The sequence below is a fragment of the Hypanus sabinus genome, chromosome 14 (assembly GCF_030144855.1).
Source record: "Hypanus sabinus isolate sHypSab1 chromosome 14, sHypSab1.hap1, whole genome shotgun sequence".
In the NCBI taxonomy this organism is placed as follows: domain Eukaryota; kingdom Metazoa; phylum Chordata; class Chondrichthyes; order Myliobatiformes; family Dasyatidae; genus Hypanus; species Hypanus sabinus.
The window spans coordinates 10,100,436-10,126,586 of NC_082719.1; the positions used below are offsets into that span (position 1 = coordinate 10,100,436).

Consider the following 26,151-nt stretch of genomic DNA (forward strand, 5'->3'; position numbering starts at 1 on the left):
CATATACACTACATTTACTGCTCTTCCTTACCAACCACTGAGATAAGACTCACTGGTCTATAATTTCTTGCTCTATCTCTACAGCAACAACATTTGCAACCTTCCAATCCTCGGGAATCTCTCCTGCCCCTAATGACGATGCAAAGATCATTGCCAGAGGCTCAGCAATCTCCTCCCTCACCTCCCACAGTAGCCTGGGGTACATCTCATCCGGGCCTGGTGACTTATCCAATTTGATTCTTTCCAAAAGCTCCTGCTCATCCTCTTTCTTAATATCTACATGCTCAAGCTTTTCAATTTGCTGCAAGTTGTCACTATTATCACTTCTTTACCTCTTCCATAGTGAATACTTAATTATTCATTAAGTACCTCTGCTATTTCCTCCGGTTCCATACGCTCTTTCCTATTGTCACATTTGATAGGTCCTATTCTTTCACGTCTTACCCTCTTGCTCTTCACATACTTGTAGAATGCCTTGGGGTTTTCCTTAATCCTGCCCACCAAGGCCTTCTCACTGCCCCTTCTGACTCTCCTAATTTCCTTCTTAAATTTGTTCCTGTTAGCCTTGTAATCTTCTAGATCTTTAACATTACCTAGCTCTCTGAACCTTTTGTAAGCTTTCCTTTTCTTCTTGATCAGATTTATTACAGCCTTTGTACATCACAGTTCCTTCACCCTACCATAACTCATTGGAATATACCTATGCAGAACTCCACACAAATATCCCCTGAACATTTGTCACATTTCTTCTGTACTTTCCCTTGAGAACATGTTTCCAATTTAAGTTTCCAATTTCCAGCCTGATGGCCTCATAATTCTCCTTACTCCAATTAAACACTTTTCTAACTTGTCTGTTCCTATCTCTCTCCAATGCTATGGTAAAGGAAATAGAATTATGATCACTAGCTCCAAAATGCTCTCCCTCAGAGATCTGACATCTGACCAGGTTCATTGCCCAATACTAAATCATGTACAGCCTCTCCTCTTGTAGGCTTATCTACCTATTATGTCAAGAAACCTTCCTGAACACACCTAACAAATTCCATCCCACCTAAACCCCTTGCTCTAGGGAAATGCCAATCTATAATTGGGAAATTAAAATCTCCCATCACAACTCCGCTATTATTACACTTCTCCAGGATCTGTTTCCCTACCTGCTCATTGATATCCTTGTTACTATTGCGCAGACTATAAAAAAACACCGTTATTGACCCCTTCCTGTTCCTAATCTCCACTCACAGATACTCCGTAGACAATCCCTCAATGACGTCCATCTCTCCTGCAGCCTTGACACTAACTCTGATCAACAGTGCCAAGCCCCCACCTCTGTTGCCTCCCTCCCTGTCCTTTCTGAAACATCTAAAACCCAGCAATTGAAGTAACCATTCCTGTCCCTGAGCCATCCAAGTCTCTGTAATGGCTACCACATCATATCTCCAAGTACTGATCCACGCTCTAAGCTCATCCACTTTGTTCATAACACTCCTTGCGTTAAAATAGATATATCTCAAACCTTTGGTCTGAGCGCGTCCCTTCTCTATCACCAGCCTATCCTCCCTCACACGCTGTCTCCTATCTTTCTCTATTTGAGAGCCAGACGCCTCTTCCCCAGTCTCTTCAGGTTGGCACCTGAGAACATTTCTATCACATACAAACCTTTGATTTCTGTCCACACAAGCAGTCCTCACATGACCTTTATCCTCCTCCACCTCACCATCTGCTCTGACACTCTGGTTCCCCTCCCTCTGCAAATATAGTTTAAAACCACAACCCCCCCGCCACCCTCGGAGCAGCACTAGCTAACAATCTCTGTGATCACATGGAGAATGTGCAAGCTCCACTTAGAATGAATGGATCCCCACCTCAAAGTTTGAAGTTTTATTTACTTATGTAGAGATATAGCCCGAGGCAGGCCCTTCTGGCCCACAAGCCACCCTGCCCAGCAACCCACCTATTTAACCCCAACCTGATCACAGGACAATTTACAATGACCAATTAACCTAATAACCAGTACATCTTTTGAATTTGGGAGGTAACTGAAGCACCTGGAGATAATCCACAGTTTATGGGGAGAACGTACAAACTCCTTACAGATGGCGCTGAAATTGAACGCCAAACTCCAGAGTGCCCAGAGCTGTATCAAGATCATGCTAACAACGACACTACTGTGGTGCCCTAAAGTCTGAATAAAGTTCACAGCAAATTTATTTTCTATGTATTCATTTTATGTATTCTCTGTATTCTAAGATTCATTTTCTTGCAGGTATTCACAGAACAGAGAAATGCGATGGAATAATTGAAAAACCACACACAAAGACTGACAATCTAACTGTGCAAATAAATCAATGAATCAATCATCCTGAGAATATGAGCTGTATAGTTCTTCTTAAAAGTGAGTGCATAGGTTGTGGAATCCTTAGCCACCCCTTTTCTTCCTTTTTACTGCACCATGATGTTCCTGAATTCCATTCAGCTAATCCTCAAATAACTCCTACATATCAGGCGTGGACTTGCTCAATGTGCAGTGAGTAAGCTTCCAATGGTGGGAGGGTCTTGGACCAGAGGGCAAAGTCTCAGAATACAAGGTTGCTCCTTTAGTATCGAGATGAGGAGGAATTTCTGGACAGAGAGTAGTGAAACTGTGGAATTCATTGCCGCAGATGGCTGTGGAAGCCATGTCATGGGTATATTCAAAGTGGAAGTTGACAGGTTCGTGATTAATAAGGGCATCAAAGGTTACGTGACAAAGGCAGGAGTTGAGAGGAAAAATAAAAATCATCCAGGATTGAATAACAAAGCAGACTCAATGGGCCAAACTATTCACTCAGAGTTGAGGTGAGTGAAGTTATCCATGCTGGTTCAGGAGCCTGATAGTTGAAGGGTAATAATTGTTCCTGAACCTGGTGGTGTGGGACCCAAGATTCCTGATCCTCCTTCCTGATGGCAACAGCAAGAAGAGAGCATGGCATGGATGGTAGGAGTCCCTGAAGATAGATGCTGCTTTCTTGAGGCTGTGTTCTTTGTAGATGAGACTTTAGAACATAAAACATAGGAGTAAAATTAGGGTATTTGGCCCAATGAGTCTCTTTATCATTCCATCATAGATGATTTATTATCCTTCTCAATCTCATTCTCCTGCATTCGCCCTGTAGCTTCTAACAACCTGACTAACGATGCACGAAATGGTGGGGAGGCCTTTGCATGCAATACACTAGGCTGTATCCACTAGTGTTCACAAGCATTGGTTCTACCTTACCAGGCAGTGAAGCAACCAGTCAGGATATTCTCCACCGTGCATCTATAGAAGTTTTTGATAAGCCGAATTTGCACAAACTTCCAATACAGTGGAGGTATTGTCGTGTCTTTTTGTGATAGCACTTATGTCCTGGACCCAGGATAAGTCCTCTGATGTGATAATGTCAAGAAATTTGAAGTTACTGACCCTCTGATCCCCTAATGAGGACTGGCTCATGGACCTCCAGTTTTTTCTTCCTATAGTCAATAATCAGTCTTGCTGATGTTGAATGGAGTGTTGTTGCTATAATACCACTCAACTAGATTTTCAATCTCCCTCTTATATGCCGATTTGTCACCGCCTTTGATTCAGCCAACAGTGGCATCATCATCAAACTTAAATATGGCACTTGACCACTCAGTCATAGTGACTAGAGCAGGACACTGAGCACAATCTTGTGGTGCACCTGTGCTGATGTTGATTGTGGAAGAGTAGTTGTTGGAATCTGTACTGACTAGGGTCTGCAAATAAAGAAAAGGAGGATCCAGTTGCACAAAGAGACATCAAGACCAAAGTCTCAGAGCTTAGAGATTAGTTTCAAGGGAACGATAGTTTTGAATGCTGAGCTGTAGTCAATGAAGAGCATCTTGGTGTATGTATTTTCGTTGTCCAGCTGTTCCGGAACTGAATAAAGAACCAATGAAATGCCATCTGTTGACCTATTGTGATGGTAAGCAAATTGAATTGGATCCAGGCACTGTACAGCACCAGCAATTGGGGTTAAGTTCTCACCGTTATCTGTAAGGAGTTTGTACATTATCCCTGTGGGTTTCCTGCAGGTGCTCTAGCTTCCTCCCACATCCCAAAGACATATAGGTTAGAGTTAGTGAGCTCCGGGCATGCTGGATTGGTGTCTGAAATATGCAACACTTACAGGCTGCCCTAAGCACATTCTCATACTATGTTGGTTGCTGATCTAAATGATGTTTATCATTGTATGTTTCAGTGTTTCAATGTACATGTGACAAATACAGCTAATCTGAAGGTGACCTGATAGAGGTGTATAAGATGATGAGAGACATTGATCATGTAGATAGTCAGAGGCTTTTTTCCCAGGGCTAAAATGGCTAGCACAAGAAGGCACAGTTCTAAGGTGCTTGGAAGTAGGTACAGAGGAAATGTCAGGGGCAAGTAATTTTATGTAGAGTGGTGAGTGCATAGAATGGGCTGCCGGCAACGGTGATGATGATGGATACGATAGGGTCTTTTAAGAGAAACCTGGACAGGTACATGGAGCTCAGAAAAATAGAGGGCTATGAGTAACCCAAGGTAATTTGTAAGGTAAGGACAGGTTCAGCACAGCTTTGAGAGCCGAAGAGCCTGTGTTGTGCTGTAGGTTTTCTATGTTTCTCATCAGATGTCAATTCTAGAGCACATCTGGGGATATGGTCGGAACTCTGGGTGGGGAGTTAGCATTGTTTAGAGAAATAGTGAACAGTAGTATGTGTAAGAAACAGCTTAGCTCTTGGTCCAAAGAAGCAAAAGGACATTAATGGTAAATAAAAAAGGTGAAAAAGGAGGTAGTTATAGCTTTAGTGCAGCAATCACCAAACTTATTGTATGCTAAACCTAGAAGAAGAGGAGAGAAGAGAGCATAGTGGAGTAAGAGGAAGGAAATTCTGGGAGATTATAGAACAGAGGATGAAACGAGCAATTAAGAGAGGGGAGAGATAGGAAGATACACCGTAATATGCAATCGGGAGTGACTGACTGCCCATGAAGCTTTATTACAATTAATATAAAAATAGCAAGCAACAAATCCTGCAAGATGAAATGATCAATACAAATGCAAAAATATTAAAATAGTTAAGTAGTTAAAAACATAGTAACCGAGTTACCACGTAGCACTGAAAACACTTCAGCAAGCAGCAGAAATTGAGGAGTGTTACAATATAAATATGGGTACAAGAATGCCCAAGGGGAAAAGTGTTGGCACACATTGTGCAACAGTATACAAGAAGAAACTGAGCTACAGATAGAAAATGTACACAAATACAAGTCTGTTATTCTGCTAAGGTCAATCTGATCCATCTGGCAGATTTACTCATGGTTGTATTCCAGAGTGAAGACGGCAGTGTAGCCTTCAGTTTAGCAATGGTTTCAGAACACATGTTGCACTGGTTTTTGTCATTATAGAGTCCACCTGAACAGCAGTCACTTGCCACATGTTAGGCTAGGAAATCCACCTACTGGATCGCAGTAAGCTGCTGCAAATGTATTGTACCAACAAAGCAAATAGAAGACAGCAGGGAAAAATTCAGCGATTTAATTGAGTTTAACTGTTTTTATGCTTTTTAATCCCACCCTCCCCCAATTTTCACAACATATCTTTTAAAACCATCAGTTTATAGAAGTTCTTGAATCATGGAAATAGCATGGAAACAGGCTCTTCAGCCAACTGGCCCAAGCTGACCACAGTATCCTACCTGCCCACAATCAGCCTTAATCCACCAAGCCCCTCCTCTCCATATACCTATCCAAAAGCCTCTTAAATGTTGCAATTATACAGGCCTCGACTATTTCCTCTGGATGGTCATTCCGGGTACTCACCACCTCTGTGTAAAGTTGAGAGTCTTTAAATCTCTCCTGTTATCTGACATTTGTGCTCTCTAGCTTTGGACACCCAAACGTTGGGGAAAAGACTCCACATTATCTAGACACCTTGAGGTCACCCCACATTTTCATATGCTCTACGGTGGCCAACCTCTCCTCATAACTTGGGCTCTAATCCAAGCAGCATCCTTGTAAATCTCTTTTGACCACGTCTTTCCTATAATACTGTGACCAGATTGTATACAAAACTTTAAGTGCAACCTTGACTTATAATGCAACAGAATCTCCCAACTCCTAAACTTGATGCCCTGACTGATGAAGTTGACATTTCAGGCCAAGAACCTTAATCAGGACCTAATGAAGGGTCTTGTCCCAAAACATCATTTGTTTACTCTTTTCCACTGATGCTGCCTGACCTGCTGAGTTCCCCCAGCTTTTAGTGTGTGAGTTGCCTTGGATTTCCAGCATCTGCAGAATTTCTCGTGTTTGGGCCTGAAATGTAGTGTATGTTTCCTTCTTTTTCCTGACCAGATGCTTGACATCTTTCATCAGCCAGGTTTTGTTGATCTTGGTATGTCTACCCTTCACCTTAATGGAAAAATGCTACCTCCGAACTCTTTGATGTGTTCCTTTTAAAAGCTTCCTATTTACCAAATATTCTTTTGCCTTTAAATAGAATCCATAACACCATAAAATATAGGAACAGAATCATCCAGATAACCCCAGCTAGATTTGATGATGTCTTTGAAGTTTCAACCCAGTCAGTTTACAATTTGCCTGCTAGATATTGGTCCACTCTGCATTCAACTTGAAGGTGCACCAGCAGGTGGTGCTGTTCCAATACTTCTTATGAAGCCCTTGGTTGCAGACTTGTGAACTGTGCCAAGTAGCCTCGGCAAATACAACAGCACATTTTGTAGCACACACTACAACCTACACAAGTACAACCCAGCCAACACACTTTTTGTCCCTCTTCCCTCTGGGAGAAGGTTCAGGAGCATGAAGATTTGTACGGCCAGATTTGGGAACAGCTCTTTTCCAACTGTGATAAGACTGCTAAACAGATCCTGACCTGGATCTGGGCCATAGCTTCCAAATATACGGACCTGACTTGCACTACCTTACTTTCTCTTTTCTATTTTCTAATTGTGATTTATAATTTAAATTTTTATTATATTTACTTCGATTTGTATTTCAGGGAGCGCGAAGCACAGAATCAAGTATCGCTGTGATGATTGTATGCTCTAATATCAATTGTTTGGTGACAATAAAGTAATGCAAGGAATGAACTTTGAGTGGTGGAGGGATACAATTCAACCAAGCTGTGGTGCCCTATAGAGTCTTAAACTTTTTCCAGTGTTACTGGAGGCCCACTCACCCAAAACTACAGCTTATTCATTGCGTCAGCTCTTCATAAGATACTTAGTGATTACAGCAGTTGAGTATCTGCATAATGGTAATCAAAAGTATTGAAGATGGGGGCTTGGAACAGTAATACCACTGAATGAAACAGGAGGTAGCAAGATTGAGCGTTTGGCACATATAGGGCTTTGGGAATAGTCCTCCTACCCACATTTAGGCCGCAGCTAAAAAACAAGGCAGCAGAGACAAGGACAACAAAGAGGTGGTCACGGGAGGTAGAGGAGGGGCTACGGTATTGCTTCGAGCCAGTAGATAGGGCGATCTTCAAGGACTCAAGGATCTGAATGAATATTCCATGGTTATCATGGACTTTATAAGACACTCATGGACGAGTGTGACCCCACAAAATCATTCAGTCTTCCCCAATCAGAAGCCATGGATTAAGCATGGATCAGCAGAGTTGGAGAGAACCAGTAATTTCAAATTCCTTAGAGTTATCACATCAGAGGATCTGTCCTGGCATCAGCACCAAAGTGCCATTACAAAGACACAGCAATGCCTCTACTTTCTTAGAAGTTTGGGGAGATTTGATATGATGCACAGTGGAGAGTATCTTGACTGGTTGCCTCATGGCCTGCTTCAAAGTTCAAAGTAAATTTATTATCAAAGTACATATATGTCACCATATATTACACTGAGATTCATTTCCTAATGATATAGAAACACCAATCCCCAACAAGGGAAAATTTTTAAAAAATTGTGAATAGAACCCAGCCCATCAGGGGCAATGATTCAGCACATTTACAAGAAGTGCTGGCACCGGAAAGCAGAATTCATCATTAAAGACCCTGCAATCCAGGCCAGGCTATGCTCTCTTCTCACTGCTGCAATCAGGAAGGGGGTAAAGGAGTCTTGGGTACCACACCACCATGTTCAGGAACAGTTATCACCCCCCTTCAACCATCAGACTCTTGAACCAGCGTGGATAACTTCACTCATCTCAACTCTGAATGGAGCAGACTTAAGCCATTCGGTCCATCCAGTCTGCTCTGCTATATGATCATGGGTGATTTTATTTTTCTTCTTAACCCCATTCTCCCATCTTCATAATGTAACCTCTGATGCCTTTAATTAAGAACCTGTCAATTTCCACTTTAAAAATATCCATGACTTGGCCACCACAGCTGTCTGCAGCAATGAATCCCAGTCTCATCACTCGCTGTTCAGAAATTCCTCATCTCTGTACTACAGGGATAACCTTGTACACAAGGCCTTGCCCTCTGGTCCTAGACCCTCCCACCATTGGAAGCATACTCACCGCACATTAAAGAAGTCCACACCTAACACATGGGAGTTACTTGAACGGAATTCAGAAACAGCATGTTGCTATAAGGAGGAAGAACAAGGATGGCAAAGCAAGGGAACTTTTAATAACGAGAGAGTTTACAAGCTTAGTCAAAAAGGAAAACAAAGCACCTGCAAGGTTCAGGACGCTAACGTCAGGCAAGGCCCTCGAGGGATATAAAGACAGCAGGAAAAAAATGTTCTTAGCAAGTAGGAATAAAGCGAATCAGAAAATATTTCACACTTAGATTAAAAATAAGAGGGTAATTAGGAAGAAGGTAAATCCATGCAAGGATAATGAAGGGAATTTATGCTTGGCACCAGAGCCTGTGAACGAAGTACTAAACAGCAACACACACAAAATGCTGGTGGAACACAGGCCAGGCAGCATCCATAGGGAGAAGCACTGTCAACATTTCGGGCCAAGACCCTTCGTCAGGACTAACTGAAAGGAAAGATGGTAAGAGATTTGAAAGTAGTGGGGGGAGGGGAAAATGCGAAATGATAGGAGAAGACCGGGGGGGGGGGGGCGATGAAGCTAAGAGCTGGAAAGCTGATTGGCGAAAGTGATACAGAGCTGGAGAAGGGAAAGGATCATGGGACGGGAGGCCTCGGGAGAAAGAAAGGTGGGAGGGGGGAGCACCAGAGGGAGATGGAGAACAGGCAGCGTGATGGGCAGAGAGAAAAAAAAGCGAAGGGGAAAAAAAACTAAATATATCAGGGATGGGGTAAGAAAGTGAGGAGGGGCATCAACAGAAGTTAGAGAAGTCAATGTTCATGCCATCAGGTTGGAGGCTACCCAGCTGGGTATATAAGGTGTTGTTCCTCCAACCTGAGTGTGGCTTCATCTTGACAGTAGAGGCAGCCATGGATAGACATATCAGAATGGGAATGGGACGTGGAATTAAAATGTGTGGCCACTGGGAGATCCTGCTTTCTCTGGTGGACAGAGCATAGGCGCTCAGCGAGAAACAGTCTCCCAGTCTGCGTCGTGTCTCACTAATATATAAAAGGCCACACCGGGAGCACCGGACGCAGTATACCACACCAGCCGACTCACAGGTGAAGTGTCACCTCACCTGGAAGGACTGTCTGGGGCCCTGAATGGTGGTGAGGGAGGAAGTGTAAGGGCAGGTGTAGCACTTGTTCCGCTTGCAAGGATAAGTGCCAAGAGGGATGGGGGGCATGAATGGACAAGAGAGACGTGTAGAGAGCGATCCCTGCAGAAAGCAGAAAGAGGGGGCGAGGGAAAGATGTACTTGGTAGTGGGATCCTGTTGGAGGTGGCGGAAGTTACAGAGAATTATATGTTGGACCCGGAGGCTGGTGGGGTGGTAGGTGAGGACAAGGGGAACCCTATGCGAAGTGCAGTGGTGGGCGGATGGGGTGAGGGCAGAAGTACTAAACAGGTTTATTTTGTCAGTATTCACTAAGGATGACATGGAGGATAGGCAAAAGTAACATAGGCATTTTGAGATCAGGTGGTACTGGGTTTTTGGAATGACATCAAAATTACCAAAGCCTGGACAGGCTAGCTGTCTTAAAGTCAACATTAAGAATTCTGAGAGCTACTTCCTTCCACCTGTATAAAGTTATACTGCCACTTCTCATGCTCCTGTCCTGCTGTCTGTACTCAGGGATTGAAATGAGATCTGGCACATCCAAAAGGTACTATAGAAATGTACAACTGTCAGGATACTGCTTGACCAGTCTATGAGGCAATATCCCATTTCGATACCACTGCATAAACAACTGGATCTCACATGTCAGTTGGTCTTTACTGAATCTGCTGTACAGGTTAATGCTGGGTGGTTGCTCACAAAGATATTCACAAACATTCAGTAAGTGGCAACTTTATCTGCATGTGTTACTAGTAATGGGGTCACACTATTCAAGACGGTTCTGTCAATGCAGCGGTCCAATCGTGCTGGGAGCTCTGCATCTTGTTGATTAACTGAGAGCTGGAGGGAAAGATAGCATTTAAGACATCTGAATCGCACTTTCTGACTTTTATCTCTTATGGCTAGGATGCTACTCTGCCTAATCACAATCATGGTTATGGGATGTTATGGCATGCTTAAATTTAGAAAAGATTTATTGTTCAATTTCTGAATCTAACCAAGATATTCAAAATTTGTGGGGACTGTTTTTGAATTATTTTCAAAACTTTTGATATATATATATATAAATTATTCATATCTCAACATACAAATTAATCTAATATACATGAATATAGGGTAAGGAGTTCATCAGTATGATTCAAATATAATGTATTTGGTATTATTATATCTTTCTTCTGTTTTATAATATGTATTTTCTTGAACTCTGTATTCTTCAATGTAGAAATTAATAAAAATATTGGTAAGATTAACTGAGAGCCAGCTTCTAGTGAATATCTGGATGCATGCTGCATGATATAGCACGCTCCAGGGCAAATACAATCAGCAACCTCAAAGCTGTGGAAGATCTTTACTAGTATTTTACAGCTTAATATAATCACAAATTATGAATAAATTTGAAAAAGTGAATGCATAAACTACAATTTCACTTCATCTAAACATACTTCAAACCTGTAAAAACAAATAATCTATAAAGAATGATTACCTGTGGGAAAGTGCATCTTGGTTCTTCTTCAAGTTCTTTCCACTGGAAATCTCCATACTTTGAGTATCATGGTTAGTGGAGCCACCACTGAACCAACCACTGCTATCGTGGCCAGATTCCATTTTCTGCCCTCGATAACCAGAGCTGTGGATTTTAAAATTTTCATCTGTGTTTTTTTCATTTTCTAAATGAGCTTTCCCATCAACTTCCAGCGAAGAACTTGCACTTCCTTGTTTGAATTCATCTTCATAAATTGTCTTTAAGTCTTTGTGCTTTCGTTTCTCATACAATAAATCATTAGCGTTCTGTCCTTTGCTATGTAACACCTGCTGAGCTGTGTTTGCTTTGTGCTTTGGACTGCTTTGTCTCCTGCTTCCTTCCTCAAAAATACTATCCACATTTAGTGTTTCCCGTGAGGGTTTCCAAACTTTACCCCTATTTCTACTTCTACTATTGCTTCTGTCCCTCGAATCTTGACTGGTATCAGTATCATATCCAGTGAAGCTGTTACTTTTCTTATGTTGTATTGAATCAGATACATATTTATCTGATATTGCCTTAGCATGTGTAGTAGTTCTACCTTCACTTAAATATCCTTTTCCTTGACTGTGTGCATGCTGATCCCAGAAATGTCTTGTGTTATTGCCAAAATGTGACGCCCCAGATTTTAAAGCTCTGTCATCTGGAAAAAAATACAATCACAATGTCAGCAAAGAACATAGTGTAATAATAAAACAACACCATTCATGGAAAATTTCAAAATTAATACCATTTATATAAGACACCAAATGCAGGAGGAACTCAGCAGGCCAGGCAGCATCCAGTACTGCCAAAGGATCTCAGCCCAAAACATCAACTGTACTCTGTTCCATAGATGCTGCCTGGCCTGCTGAGTTCCTACAGCATTTTGCGTGTGTTGCTTGTATTTTCAGCATCTGCAGATTTTCTCTTGTTTAACATTTATATAACATTGTTTTAATATACAAAATGACAGGTTCCTTGCTACAAGCAAGTTATTCTTTTTTTGAAATTGAAGTTCTCTCAGGAAAATAAGTAAAATCAAAGAAAATACAATGTGTTTTATAAACACAAAGCAAGAGATCATCTAATGAACAAATTAGAGTCTTTAGATCAAATGAGTCAGTCTTCATTAGAGGAGGAGATGAATATGGTTATAATGAGGAAGAGTTTGAGAAAGAAAGCATGAAGATGTTTAGCAACTTAGTCACTAGGCCAGGGAAAAAATTATACTAAGATACTGATCAATTCTCTGGTGACAAGTGTTATGATCCCAGCCCCCTCCCTTGTGAGAATCGCAAGAGCACCCGTCGAAGGGGGGGGGGGGGGGTCAGTAGAACCAGTAGGAGAGAGAGAGAGAGAGAAACGTGCCAAATTGCAGGTCCTAAGCCAGGGATACAGAATAAAGACAACAGTGACTATTGTCTCATGGAGACCACATGAAAAGCCCTTGGGCAAGGTGGGCTGGTTGAGGGAGAGATTGCACCATCCCAACCTGATTGACACCTGCGACTCCGTGAGGAAGTATAAAGGAGAGTCTCAGGGGGACAGCCCCTCAGACACACCCAGAAAACACGAGAGAGTTCCCGCAGCAGCAGGAAGCCATTCTGAAGGAAGCCACGTGCGTTAGATTCCGGGATTGGAATCTGTGGCTGGAATCACAGAAAACCGCTTTTAACTAACATCGGGGCGAGGAAACCAACGCTCCCCCGATTTCACGGAAGATTCATCGAGACTCTGCAAGTTCTTTCTCTTCTCCCCCCAATCTCTCTCTCTCGGTCGCCCCATGTGAAACCCAGCGATTTTAAAAGGGCTGAGGCCGACAGCCTTCTGAGGGACTTTTATATTTCCAACGGACAATCTATTAACCCCTAGACATCAGCAGAGCTCACTTAATAATGATGATTATTAATATACCCGCGCTTTAGATTGAGTGTTGACAATGTGCCCTATCTGAATGTATGTATTAACCCTACTTTTGTGTCCCTTTACGAATAAAACGTTTGAAAATAGTGACAGACTTCAACAGACCTCTCTATCTTTGCTGGTAAGTTATCCAGTTACGGGATACGTAACAATTGGGTTGCTCATCCGAGATTTGACACCAAATTGGGAGGCCAGTGAATCGGGCTTGTAAATCAAAATCTTGAATCTGGTTACGCGGGTAGCCAGACGGGAAACCAGCAAAGATCGACGTGGGTGAATTCATGGAAAACCCGACGGCGGCCACCAAATCAGACTAGTTAAATTTGGCGAAGGGGTTGAACCTCACAGAAGTGAGGTCGTCCATGAAAAAGCGGGAGGTACGAAGGGCCATAACTCAGTATTACGTTGGGAAGAATGTGTTTGAAGATGAGGTATTGGAAGATAACCCTGACAAAGTACCATCAAGTGGGACGGTTCAGTTAGAGGTGGAGAAATTAAAGTTGGAACATGAACTTAAGTTAAAAGAGCTGGAAGTGGCAGAGAGAGAGAGAGAGCTGTGAACGAGAGCAGTTTAAATCTGGCCAGTTTTGATTTGGCCGAGACGTCTTTGCCGACCTTGTGCCACGAGGGTTCCGAGGGTGGTAAGACGAAGAGTAGTAAAGTGAAAGGGGGTAAGGGAGAGGAGATAGATCTGCCTTTAGCGAAGAGAAAGGTCCTAAAGGTAGGAGATAAAGATGAGAAACAGATAAAGCTGTTGAAAGGTCCAGAGTTGGACATGGATGATCTGTCTGGTTTGGCAGAATTGTTTGAAGAACTTGAGAGTTCTAAAGGTGTTCCCGATAATGAAGTGAGGGCAGTCCTAGATGGAAAGGATACACTTGCCTCGAAGGGGTCTGCTGAAAGGGCCGAGGAGGTTGTTTCAGCTCGCAGGGTTGCGCCTTCAGGGGAGGTTAGAATTTGAAAAAGGTACGGGTGTTGAAAGCCTGGAAGAGGCCAATGTCCCGTTTGAGTGTGTCCGAGATGGGGATGCAAGAGGTGCTGAACCTGGTAACGGAGCTCAGAAGAAGTCTGAGGTATCTGATTCAGGGGAACGGGGCGGCCGTCCTTGTGGGTCAGATGGACTCGGTTCAGTGGGAAAAGGGTTAACCTTGGTAACCGGGGAAAGTGTGAGCTCCCCGGCGTCTGTACTCGAAGGAGTGTTCAAAGTTAATGCAGAATTTAAGAATGGGGGGGGGGGGGTGAGGATTGTTGGCGAAGGAAATGAAAAGCTTGTAGTTTCCAAACTGAAGGAAGAAATCTTAAACCTGGCAGATCGCTCACAGAGTGAGCCGGGGAATAGCGGGGCCCCCCACTCTATTGTTACGCCAGGATGGGGTGTGAAAAGGCTGCCTTCGACAGGCTACTTGAGCGAAGAGTTCGAATCAAACACCAATAGCCTGAAGGGTACTGATAAAAGGGCCAGCCACCTGGGTAAAATCAAAGAGTTGGGTGGAAATGGTCTAAGTCCGGGGCATGGTGTTGCTAAAATAACCCCGATGAGCGGGGCGGGCAGGAGTTCACCACACAAAACTACTCAAGTTCCCCACGGGGGGGCTCGCCGGAAAAGAGGCGACGGTTAATGAGGATGCCATTGTTAGACAGCCAGGCAGGTTGAACAGGTTTGCGCCAAAGCCTGTGAATAATAAAGACAGCCTTTTGGAGACCTGCCGGTTAAGTTAAACGACTGAAACGATTAGTATTCGCGTAAACTTTTGTAAATGCACCTAAACTAAGGTCACACCTCCTTAGTTTTGTTGCTTAGAAAAAAAATTAAATCGGTGGTTATTGAATTAAAGTCTGATGTACGGTTCGCAATGTCAAGATATTAAAGAAAGGGACATTGTAATCGTTAACTATTTAGATACTGACTTGAATGTATATAAACTCCTGTAAGACTGTGTACCACTCCGTTTTAACCGCTGGTAAAACGTCTTTTAAGAGGGGAGGTGTTATGATCCCAGCCCCCTCCCTTGTGAGAATCGCAAGAGCACCCGTCGAAGGGGGGGGGGGGGGGGGGTCAGTAGAACCAGTAGGAGAGAGAGAGAGAGAGAAACGTGCCAAATTGCAGGTCCTAAGCCAGGGATACAGAATAAAGACAACAGTGACTATTGTCTCATGGAGACCACATGAAAAGCCCTTGGGCAAGGTGGGCTGGTTGAGAGAGAGATTGCATCATCCCAACCTGATTGACACCTGCGACCCCGTGAGGAAGTATAAAGGAGAGTCTCAGGGGGACAGCCCCCTCAGACGCACCCAGAAAACACGAGAGAGTTCCCGCAGCAGCAGGAAGCCATTCTGAAGGAAGCCACACGTGAAACCCAACGATTTTAAAAGGGCTGAGGCTGACAGCCTTCTGAGTGACTTTTATATTTACAACGGACAATCTATTAACCCCTAGACATCAGCAGAGCTCACTTAATAATGATGATTATTAATATACCCGCACTTTAGATTGAGTGTTGACAATGTGCCCTATCTGAATGTATGTATTAACCCTACTTTTGTGTCCCTTTACGAATAAAACGTTTGAAAATAGTGACAACAGACTTCAACAGACCTCTCTATCTTTGCTGGTAAGTTATCCAGTTATGGGATACGTAACACAAGAATGGTAACAGAAGATTGGAGGACTTCTGAATTTGATGCTAGGCAAACTACTGGAATCAATTAGGTGGATTAGTACAAGCACCTTCTATAAAGGCACAGATTAATCAAGGACAGGCAATGTGGATCAGAGGACAGGTCTGACCCACTTGATTACACATTTAAAAACGCAGCAAAGAGATCAGTGAACATTATGGATTTGGAGCAGTCTACATGGATCATAGCAAGAGGTTTAATAAAGACCCATACTGCAGGATAATTTTAAAAAGGGATCCAAAGAACAATCAGAAAATGAAGTCTAAATTGGCACAATAGCTGGAAACAAAGGATGAGGAAGGGCTTATTGACAAGAAAGCAGTTGTCCTTGGAATTCCATTAGACCTTTTTTGTTTCACAAAAAAAAGCTTTTCTGTGGAGCATACTAAATTGGTAAACTAGTTTATAATTGACACGTACTAAAGTACAGTGAAAACCATTTTGCATGCGATCCAATTGCTCAGAACTATGTTAACTAACATCAATAGATTTAGGCTCACATTCTTCAATACTGAAAAGTCAAAACAAGACTGCAAATGCTGAAATATGGAGCAAAGATAAGCTGCTGCAGGAATTCAGCCAGTCAGACAAAGTCCATGGAGGAAAAGATATAGCTGACGCTTCAGGTCGAAACACCAGATCAGGACAGCATGTGAAAGGCAGACAGCCAGTAAAGAAAGGCAAGGTGGAGGGCCAAGGCAGGAGCTGGATATTGCATCCTCATTTTTTTTAATTAAATAAAATTTAAATATATTATCTGCACTTACAGATCTTACAGTAAGCTCACTAAGACACATTCCTAAATAAAATTTAAAATCCTTTGATTTACTGTTTTGTTTTCTGTTTTATGTGATCTGCTGTAGCAAGTGCTGTATACAAATATGTACTTACTTCACACCAGTTAATGCAAAATCATTCATTCTCTTTTATATTTTTAGATTGCTCGCTTAACAATACTTCATCACATTTCAGTCAAATACACACACCTAATTTGTATTGGTAGTTTCGGTACTGGCAAAGGGAATAGATCAGTTGCTCTAACTTCAAATAATGTACCAGTGGGGGGGGGGGGGGGGGGGAATCATCTACAGCATTTAAAGTAGATTTTCAAGAACTGCTTGATTAGAGAATTAGAATGTTGGATCCTCAAGTTTAACCAGAAAGAATTACATTTCAGTGCAAAGAGTATTGTAGGCAAGGGGGATAAACACGTGCCTTTTTGACATTGTAGTCATTAGTGAGTCTTGGTTGCAGGAGGGACAGGACTGGTCACTCAGTGTTCCATTCTTTTACATGTGACAGAGCAGGAAGGTTTAAAACAGGAGAAATGGCATTGCAAGTCAGGGAAAATGTCACGACAGGGCTCAGACAGGACAAATTGGAGAGCTTGTCTAGTGAGGCTTTATGGGTAGAATTGAAGAACACGGAAGGTATGACCATGCTAATGGGATTAGATTAGAGACCACCCAACAATCGTTCCCCATCCCCTTTTCCCCCTCTCTCACCTTATTTCCTTGCCTGCCCATCACCTCTCTCTGGTGCTCTTCCCTCTTCTTTTCTTTCTTCCATGGCCTTCTGTCCTCTCCTATTAGCTTCCCACTTCTCTAGCCCTGTATCTCTTTCACCAATCAAATTCCCAGCTCTTTACTTCACCTCTCCCCGTCTTGGTTTCACCTATCACCTTATGTTACTCACTCCACTCCACCCACCTTTTAACTCTGCTCCTCATCTTATTTTCTCCATTCCTGCTGAATGGTCTCAAGCCCAAAACATCAAATGAACTCTTTTCCATTTGTGCTAACTGGCCTGCTGAGTTCCTCCAGCATTTTGTGTGTGTTGCGTGGATTTCCAGCATCTGCAGGTTTTCTCTTGTTTGTGATTGGATGAGAAAGAGTTTGCAAATATGTTCAGTAAAGTTTCCTTAGTAAGTCCATAGAAGTCCCAATGACAAAGCGTGAGATTCTAGATCTACTATTAGGAAATGAAACAGGGCATGTGACAGAAGTTTATGAAGGGAACACTTTGCATCTATGATCATGATTTCATTAGTTAATAGGGTAATTAAGGATAGGTCTGGCCTTTGGACTGAGTCTAAATTGGAGAAAGGCCATTTTGATGGTATCAGGAAGGATCTGGCAAATGTGGATTGGAACAGGTTGTTTTCTGACAAAGGTAAGTGGGAGGCCTTCAAAAGTGAAATTCTGAGAGTACAAAGTCTGTATATTCCTGTCAGAATAAAAGTCAAGTTTGACAGGGTTTTCAAGAGATATTGAGGTGCATAGCATGTATAGGCAGGTAGAAACAAATGAGGTACTTGAGGAGTACAAGTGCAAGAGAAGACTTAAGAAAGAAATCAGGAAGGTTAAAAGAAGGCACGAGATTGCTATAGCAGACAAGGTGAAGGAGAATCCCAAGGGCTTCCACAGATATATAAAGAGCAAAAGGATTGCAAACGACAAAACTGATCTTCTGGAAGATCAGAGTCGTAATCTTATGTGGATTCGAAAGAGATGGGGGAGCTTTTAAAATATTTTTTCTGCATCTGTATTTACTCTGAGGAAGGACACAGTCTGCAGAAGTGAGGTAAAGCAGCAGTGAGATCATGAACTCGAGACAGAGTGCAGAGGAGATGTTTGCTATCTTGACACAAATTAGGGAAAATAAATCCCCAGGGCTGACAAGGAGTTCCCTTGGACCCTGTGGAAGGCTAGTGCAGAAATTGCAGGGGCCCTAGAGATACATTTAAAACGTCCTTAGCTACAGGTGAGGTGCTGCAGGTTTGGATGATAGCTAATGGTCCATTGTTTAAAAAAGGCTCTAAGAATAAGACAGGATATTATAGACCAGTGAGCCTAACAACCAAAGTTGAAAAATTATTGAAAGTTATTCTAAGGGACAAGATATCCAAGAATTTGGATATGCAGGGTGTAATTAAGGATAGCCAACATGGCTTTGTGCATGTTAGGTTGTGCGAAACCAATCCTATAGAGTTTTTCGAAGAAATTACCAGGAAAATTGATGAAGGCAAGGCAGTAGAATTCAGCAATGGCTTTGACAAAGTCCTGCATGGGAGGTTGGTTAAGAAGGTTTAGTCACCTGGCATTCAAGATGAGGTAGTAAATTAGATTAGATGATGGCTTCATGGGAGAAGCTAAAGAGTGATAGCAGATGGTTGCCTCTGACTGGAGACCTGTGAACAGCAGTGTGTCACAGGGATCGGTGCTGAATCTGTTATTAGTCTTCTCTGTCAATGATCTGGATTATAATGTGGTAAACTGGACCAGCGAATTTGCAGATGGCACCAAGATTGGGGGTACAGTGAACTGCAATGAAGACTCAACACCTCCAGTGGGATCTGAACCAGCTGGAAAAATGGGCTGGAAAATGGCAGGTGGAATTTAATGCGGACAAGTGTGAGGTGTGGAACTTTGGGAAGAGCAAGCAGGGTAGGCCTTATACCGAGTACAGGAGTTGGGATGTTATATTGAAACATACTGTATAAGACATTGGTGGGGTATAATTTGGAGTATTGCGAGCAGTTTTGGTCACCTGCCTACAGGACAGACACAAATAAGACTGAAAGAGGCAGAAAACACTTACAAGGATATTGCCAGGACTTGAGGACATGAGTTATAGGGAAAAGTTGAATAGGTTAGGACTTTATTCCCAAAAACATGGAAAACTTGAGAGGAGATTTGATAGAGGTTTGCAATATTCTGAGGGGTATAGATTGGGAAATGCAAGCAGGCTTTTTCCACTAAGGCTGTGTGAGACTAGAACTAGAAATCATGGGTTAAGGGTGAAGTACGAAATCCTTAAGGAGAATTTCTTTACTCGAAGGGGTTGAGAACATGGAACAATTGAAAGCAGGCTCAATTTCAACATTTAAGAACAATTTGATAGGGACATGGATGAGAGGGGTATGGTTGAGTGCAGGTTGATGGAACTAGGCAGATTAATGGTTCAGTACAGATTAAATAGGCCAAATTGCTGAAGCATTCTATGACTCTAAAAAGGCACTAACCTCTTTGTTTGACATAGTCAGTTCTTGGCTTATCATTTTCTTTTTTCTGGGTATGTGGTGTGTTCCTTCCATTCTCTGATCTTTGGGCACGTTCATTTGAACAGTCCATTTGTGAAATTGATGAGCCATCAGGAAACACTTTAACTGTTTAAAATAAAAATTTCCTTCAATACAATTGGCATCTAAAACATTCACACAACAGAAACAGATTATAGAACTGTTCATTCCTATACGAGAAAACATTGGTAGAAGTTAAAAGCAACTACGAAAGTTTTGCTCTTGAATCCTGTGGACAACAAATTTATAGCGTTCCAAACTACTTAATAATAATAACAACAACAATAACAACTTTATTTGTACAGCATTTTTCATATACAAGGATGCAGGATCAAAGAACTTTACATAGATTGTAAAGATTGTAGTCTATATAGTCATAAAATGAGATAAAATTAAAAATCATGTAAAGACAAGCGATATATAGAATAAATTTAAATATACCAATACAATAGACATTAAGTAATCCTAGAGTATTCCAGATGTTTGGAGCAAATTTGCCAACAAGTTACATATTCAACAAATTATAATAATTTGGATGTATAATGAAAAAAATCTTTTGATTTTGGCATTAACTTTAGACCAAGAAGGAAACATACTATTAAGCTTAATATAGATATTCAGTCATTACAGCACACCTCATATTCCAGTAATAGTTCAGTAAAGCAAAATTCAAATATTTTGAATTCTCTCTACTACAGTAAGCAAGTCAACCACATTCAAGATCAAGAGCATGGCTCCGGTGAACAACACAATCAACAGCAACATCCTGACGACAATTTATGAAACTATTTCTTTTACTTTGTCTTTCAAATATGATTCTACTACTAAGTTGTGTGTGATTGGAACCTGCGATTTACATTTTGATCATGTGTTTTCGGGCAGATTGAGCGATCAGGCAAAATGCTGAATCTGTGGGAGTTCGATGAGATTTGGAGTAGAGTGTGTGGAGATGGGGTGCAAGCCCATAATCAACTCCATTACGACTCTCCAACTGAGGCATTGAGGTCGTGAACCCATGATCGACTCCATTGCTTTTCTCCAATTGTGGCATCAAGCAAGGTTGATGTCGATGAGGATGAGAGTGGAGGACGGATGGATGTTTGACGTCAGCTCCGTCTCACTAGCTGCTGTCAGAGGAAAATGCAAGAGTCTCGAAATCCATATTGATCGATGAGGCTGTACACTTCTTTTGGGGGAAATTAAGACTCATGCTACGTGTTCCTCGATTCTGCTATTTGTGAGCTGTTTAATCAGGCTGATCGATGTAGACTGGGGCGCTTTGGCTAAGAAATGCCCTGTGACCTTCATTGGCTAGCAGCACAGCACTGAACTAAACTAAACTGAATTCTACTAAACACCTGGTTTGATGTTTGATATTCTGTGTTGTTTGCTCGCTTTTTGATGTCTACACAACCGTGGGTTCCACATTTGATATTTTCGACTACAAGTTCTATGGTGTTTCATTGTTTCATGGCTGCCTGCAGGAGGTTGAATCTCAGAAACGTATTCTGCATACATACTTTGATAATAAATGTACTTTGAATAGTAAAATTCCATTTTTAAGGAGGGGTCCAAAATAGATAAAATACTTACTCAGACCTCGACCTCTACTATCTTGAATGTAACCTCTGTGGAATCCACCTTTGGCATTAGATGGTTGCTTCAGAGGCAGTTTTGGGTCCCTAACTTTTGAGGTGCGTCCTTCAACTCCATTCACCTTCTCGTAGTCAGATACTCTGGTAGCAGAAATTTGCATTTCTTTTTCTGTTGTACAAAATATGCCAGGATGATGGAGGATTAAAAATGGAAAACAACAGGTAATCAACAAACCATATTAATACAGTTCAATAATGTTTCTAAATGCTTAAATTCAAATAATCACATATATAAATATTGCAAATACCATGCCTTTATTTAAAAAGGGCAGCAAAGAAACACCAGTAGGTTTAGGCAAGTTACCGAACAGCAATCTGAAAGATAATATGTACGTGCATCTAGAATAACAGAGACTGATTAGTGATAGCTGTCATATGTATAGGAGATCTGATAAGATTTTTTTGATGTAGTGAAGTCTATGGCAAGACAGTAGGTGTGATTTACAAGGACTTAAGTCATGTGTCTGATAAGGTTCCACATAGTAGACTGCTCTAAAGTTTAGATGCAAGGAATCCAGGGAGAAATCAGGGGTGATAATGGAATGTTGTTCCCATGCCTATTTGTTGTGCCTCAAGGGTTGTTGCAAGGCCCATTGCTGTTTGTTATCTATATTACTCATTTGAATAAGAATGAACAAGGCATGGTTAGTAAGTTTGCAGATGACACTAAAACAGCTGGAATAAAAGACAATGAAGGTTATCAAAAATTACAGGAGGATCATGAGCATCTGATTCAGTGGATCAAGGAATGGCAAATAGAGTTTAATTCAGGTGTTGCATTTTGTAAAGTCAAATTCAGATAGGACTTTTACAACACTTAATTGACAAGGCTATGGGGAATGTTGCAGAGCCATCAGGAGAGGAAAAGGGAACAGGCAGTCAGTGCAGAGTACCCATGTGTCTATTCCCGTCAATAACAAGTATGCCAATCTTCCTAGTGTTGCAGGAGATGACCTAGCAGGTGGAAAGTCGCAGCGGCCAGATCTCTGCCAGTGAGTCTGGCTCTGTGGCTCAAAAGGGAAGAGGGTAAAGAGGAGAGGGGATTCATTGGTTAGGGCAACAGGCAACACATGAACAGGGCTGACAGATGGTACTCTGCCTACCAGATGCCACGGTCAATGATTTCTCTGATCAAGTCCACAGCCAGAAGTTCAGTTGCACACCAGTACCAACAACATTACAACGAAAAGTGATGAGGTCTGAACAGTGAGTATAAGGAATAAGGGAGAAAGCTAAAAAGCAAGATCTCAAGGGTAGTAATCTCTGGATTGTTGCCTGTGCCACATGCCAGTGAAGTTAAGGAAAAGATGACATGGTAGACAAATGTTTGGCTTAAGAATTAATGTAGAGGATAGGGCTTCAAATTTGTGGATTTTTTGGATCTCTTTTAGGGACCTGAACAAAATGGACAGGTTATACCTGAACCTAAGGAGGACAAATATCCTTGCAGCAGGTTTGGGAGGGTTTAAACTAAGTTGGCAGGGGGATGGGAACCAGAGTGGTAGATCAGTTGATGCAGATGCTGGGGCATTTGGTGTTAATGTTGGAGCAGTTGCTGGTCAAAGAGATTTGATGAGATACCAATCTGGAGATCAGAAGTTTTGAGAGGAGGGGATTTCACTCAGGTCCACTGATTGAGTAAGAAAGCCAACAGAAGGCCACTACAATGAAAAAGAGCTTTGACCAGTGACCAATCCACATTTGTGATTAATTAACAAGAGCTGATTAAAGGAAGGCAGGAGCAAGCACAGTGGCAATCATCAGATTGGACAGTCAGGGTGGTGATCTGCATCTAGCTGCAGGTTCTAACAATCTGCGTTAAGGAGTTGGAGCTGAAACCCAATGAACTTCTGATCATTCAGGAGGGTGAGGGATATAGTGAGGTAGTTACATCCAAGGTGCAGGACACAGGAAACTGGGTGACAGACAGGAAGGGGAAAGGGGTTAAGGGGCCAGTGCAGAGTACCCCTGTGGCCATCCACCTTAACTACAGGTATATCACATTATTTGGGGGCAGAGCATGTTGACCTATCAGAGGAAAGTCACAGTGGCCAGATCTCTGGCACTGTGTCTGGCTCTGTGACTCAGAAGGGAAGATGAGAGAAGCACGCTGTGGTGATAGGGGAACAGACAGGAGGTTCTGTGGGTGAGAACAAGATTCCCAAATGGTATGATGCCTCCAGGTACCAGGATCCAGGATATCTTGGATTGAGTGCTCAGCATTCTTAAGTGGGAGGGTGAACAACCAGAAATCATGGTCCACGTAGGTACCAATGACATGGGTAGGACGAGTAATGAGGTTCTGCATAGGAAGTTCAAGAAGTTAGATGCTAAGTTAAAGGGCCAGACCACCAGTGTTGTGATCTCAGGATTGCCATCCATGCCAAGTGCTAGAGAGACCAGAACTAGAAGGATTAACAGTTTAATATGTGGCAAAGGAATAGGAGGGAAGGCATAAGGTTGGTGCTGAGAGGAAAATTGGATCAGCCATGATGAAATGACATAGCAGATTCAATGGGCCAAGTGGCCTAATTCTGCTCCTACACCTTATGGTCTTAATCTGGATGCAATATAATGCTATTAGAAAAATTTGGCTGTCGAAAGGGCAGGATTGTTTGCTTGACATTCCAGGGTTCAGGTGTTTCAAAAGTGATAGGAAGAGGGGTAAAAGAGGGAGGTAGGAGAAGTTGCATTGCTAATAAGGGATAGAGTTGTGTGTTTAATATTTCAGTAGTTAGAGTAATACTTAAAAATATTGTTTGATTAAGCATTCTCTGTTTATTTAAATAATTCATTACAGGTTATACATAAATGTGGGTGAATGGCATACATCATTATGCCACAACGCCATAAGTGTATGTCTTATTAAAAGTAAAAACAAAAAGTGTACACACATTGTTCGGGCTCCTTCATTTTTCTTTTGATTAATTTTATGTTTTGGAGTTACAAAACACAGAAGTGGTGATGAATAACTTTTAAACGAATTTAGGATGACTACCTAAATGTTGAAGTGCAGCAAGAAAAGCAAAGTGAGAAACAATTGAATAAAAAAGAGCACATCATGTGCTTCTTTGGGAAAGGACAGAAACGGTCCAGTTTAAAAAAGCCAGAAATCAGTATCAGGTGGTAATCATAATTTTTTTTAAAAAAGCAGAAATAGCTGACTACATTGTAAAGATGGTTGCATTCGAATACACAATATAAGTGGATATTATATGCTGAGCATATAATGCTTGAGCAGTATTTTAAAACAAATCAAATAGCCAGAAAGAAATGAGTGCCAGTTTCGGTAGGAACATTTGGCTTAAAGGCATAGTTTGCTTCGAAGTTTAACTGCTCCAACCAAACCAGATAAAATAAATTTTGCTGATTTTGTGAAAGTAATGCAGAACCATTTTAAACCAAAGTCATTTTTGATTACAGAATAATATAGGTTTTATAAGCAAAATCAAAAGGAACGGAAGTCCATTTCAGCATTTGTGTCTAATTTGAGATTATCTGAGCATCGTCAGATCAGTGATGGGCTTAATGATGCACTGAAAGATTGTTTAGTTTGTGGAATCTTAAAAGAATGCATTCAAAAGTGGCTCCTTCCTGAGACACAACTTACATTTAAAAGAGTAGTAGAAATAGCTGTATCGTTGAAAACAGCAGAGACACACACACACAATTGAGTTGCAGTCAGGAATGAAAATGAGTGACAACAAAATTGTAACAGTGAACCAGAAACTAGCCTGGTCAATCAAATTATATTACCATTGTGGCAGGGACTCACACACACCAGACAGAAGCAGATTTAAAGATGAAATTTACAGAAAAGGCAACAAAGAACAAAATAAAATAACAGGGATTACACAGGGAAGAGAAAAAGATTTAAAAAAAGTTGCAATTTCAGAAAGAGCACTAATCTGCACGCTATTGATTAAAAAAAATTGATAATGATGAGGGTAACACAGGACTGAGTAGCCTTAAGATTTACAATGTGAAAAATAACAGACAAGCTTAGGCCAGAAGAAGTGAACAACAGATTATTTAAAATGCAATTGGTCTCTGCCTCAGCTGTTTCAGTCATATGATATATCAAAGTTAGTGAACGGATACCTGTAGATATCCAACTTAAGAACTTATATTGGGCAAAATATCAGTCCTGTGGAAACAACATCTGTTAACAGTGAAATACACCAACAAGCCACATTGGGCTTGTATGTGTAACAAACTGGAGGACCAGCAATGTGGGGACGTGATTGGCTCAGACAACTACAAATTGATTGGAGATCAATCCTCTATTTATATACCACATCCCTTGCAATAAAATCAATTGAAAGCGAATTAAGAAATACACTGGATGATGCCACAGCAGTGGTCCTGGATGACACTGGAAAACTCAAAGGGTAAAATATTGTTAAATGAAAATGCTGCACTTCAGTTTTGCAAAGCTCATCCAGATCCTTTTACCATCTGTGATAAAGTAGCCTATGAGCTACATCACATGGAGACTGAAGGGATTCTTTCCAAACTTAAGTGGATCCTATGGGCAAAATCAGTGGTCCCAATAGCTAAGAATGGGTCTGTCAGCATCTGTGGTGATTCTAAGATCACTATCAACCCAGTACCGAAAGTAGATCTATACCCTCT

The 26,151-nt window shown here is 41.7% G+C and overlaps 1 protein-coding gene across 2 annotated transcripts in view; it reads right to left on the bottom strand.

Annotated features, from left to right (window-relative positions):
* LOC132404550 (inactive ubiquitin carboxyl-terminal hydrolase 53-like) overlaps positions 1-26,151 on the bottom strand; it is a 133,881-nt gene that overhangs the window by 40,469 nt on the left and 67,261 nt on the right. For both annotated transcript variants that reach the window (XM_059988758.1, XM_059988757.1), the window contains exons 10-12: positions 21,455-21,625; positions 19,805-19,948; positions 11,158-11,839 (exon numbers count right to left, since the gene is read on the bottom strand). In XM_059988758.1, coding sequence (XP_059844741.1) covers positions 11,158-11,839; positions 19,805-19,948; positions 21,455-21,625 — 997 coding nt within the window. The remainder of the gene's footprint in view (positions 1-11,157; positions 11,840-19,804; positions 19,949-21,454; positions 21,626-26,151) is intronic.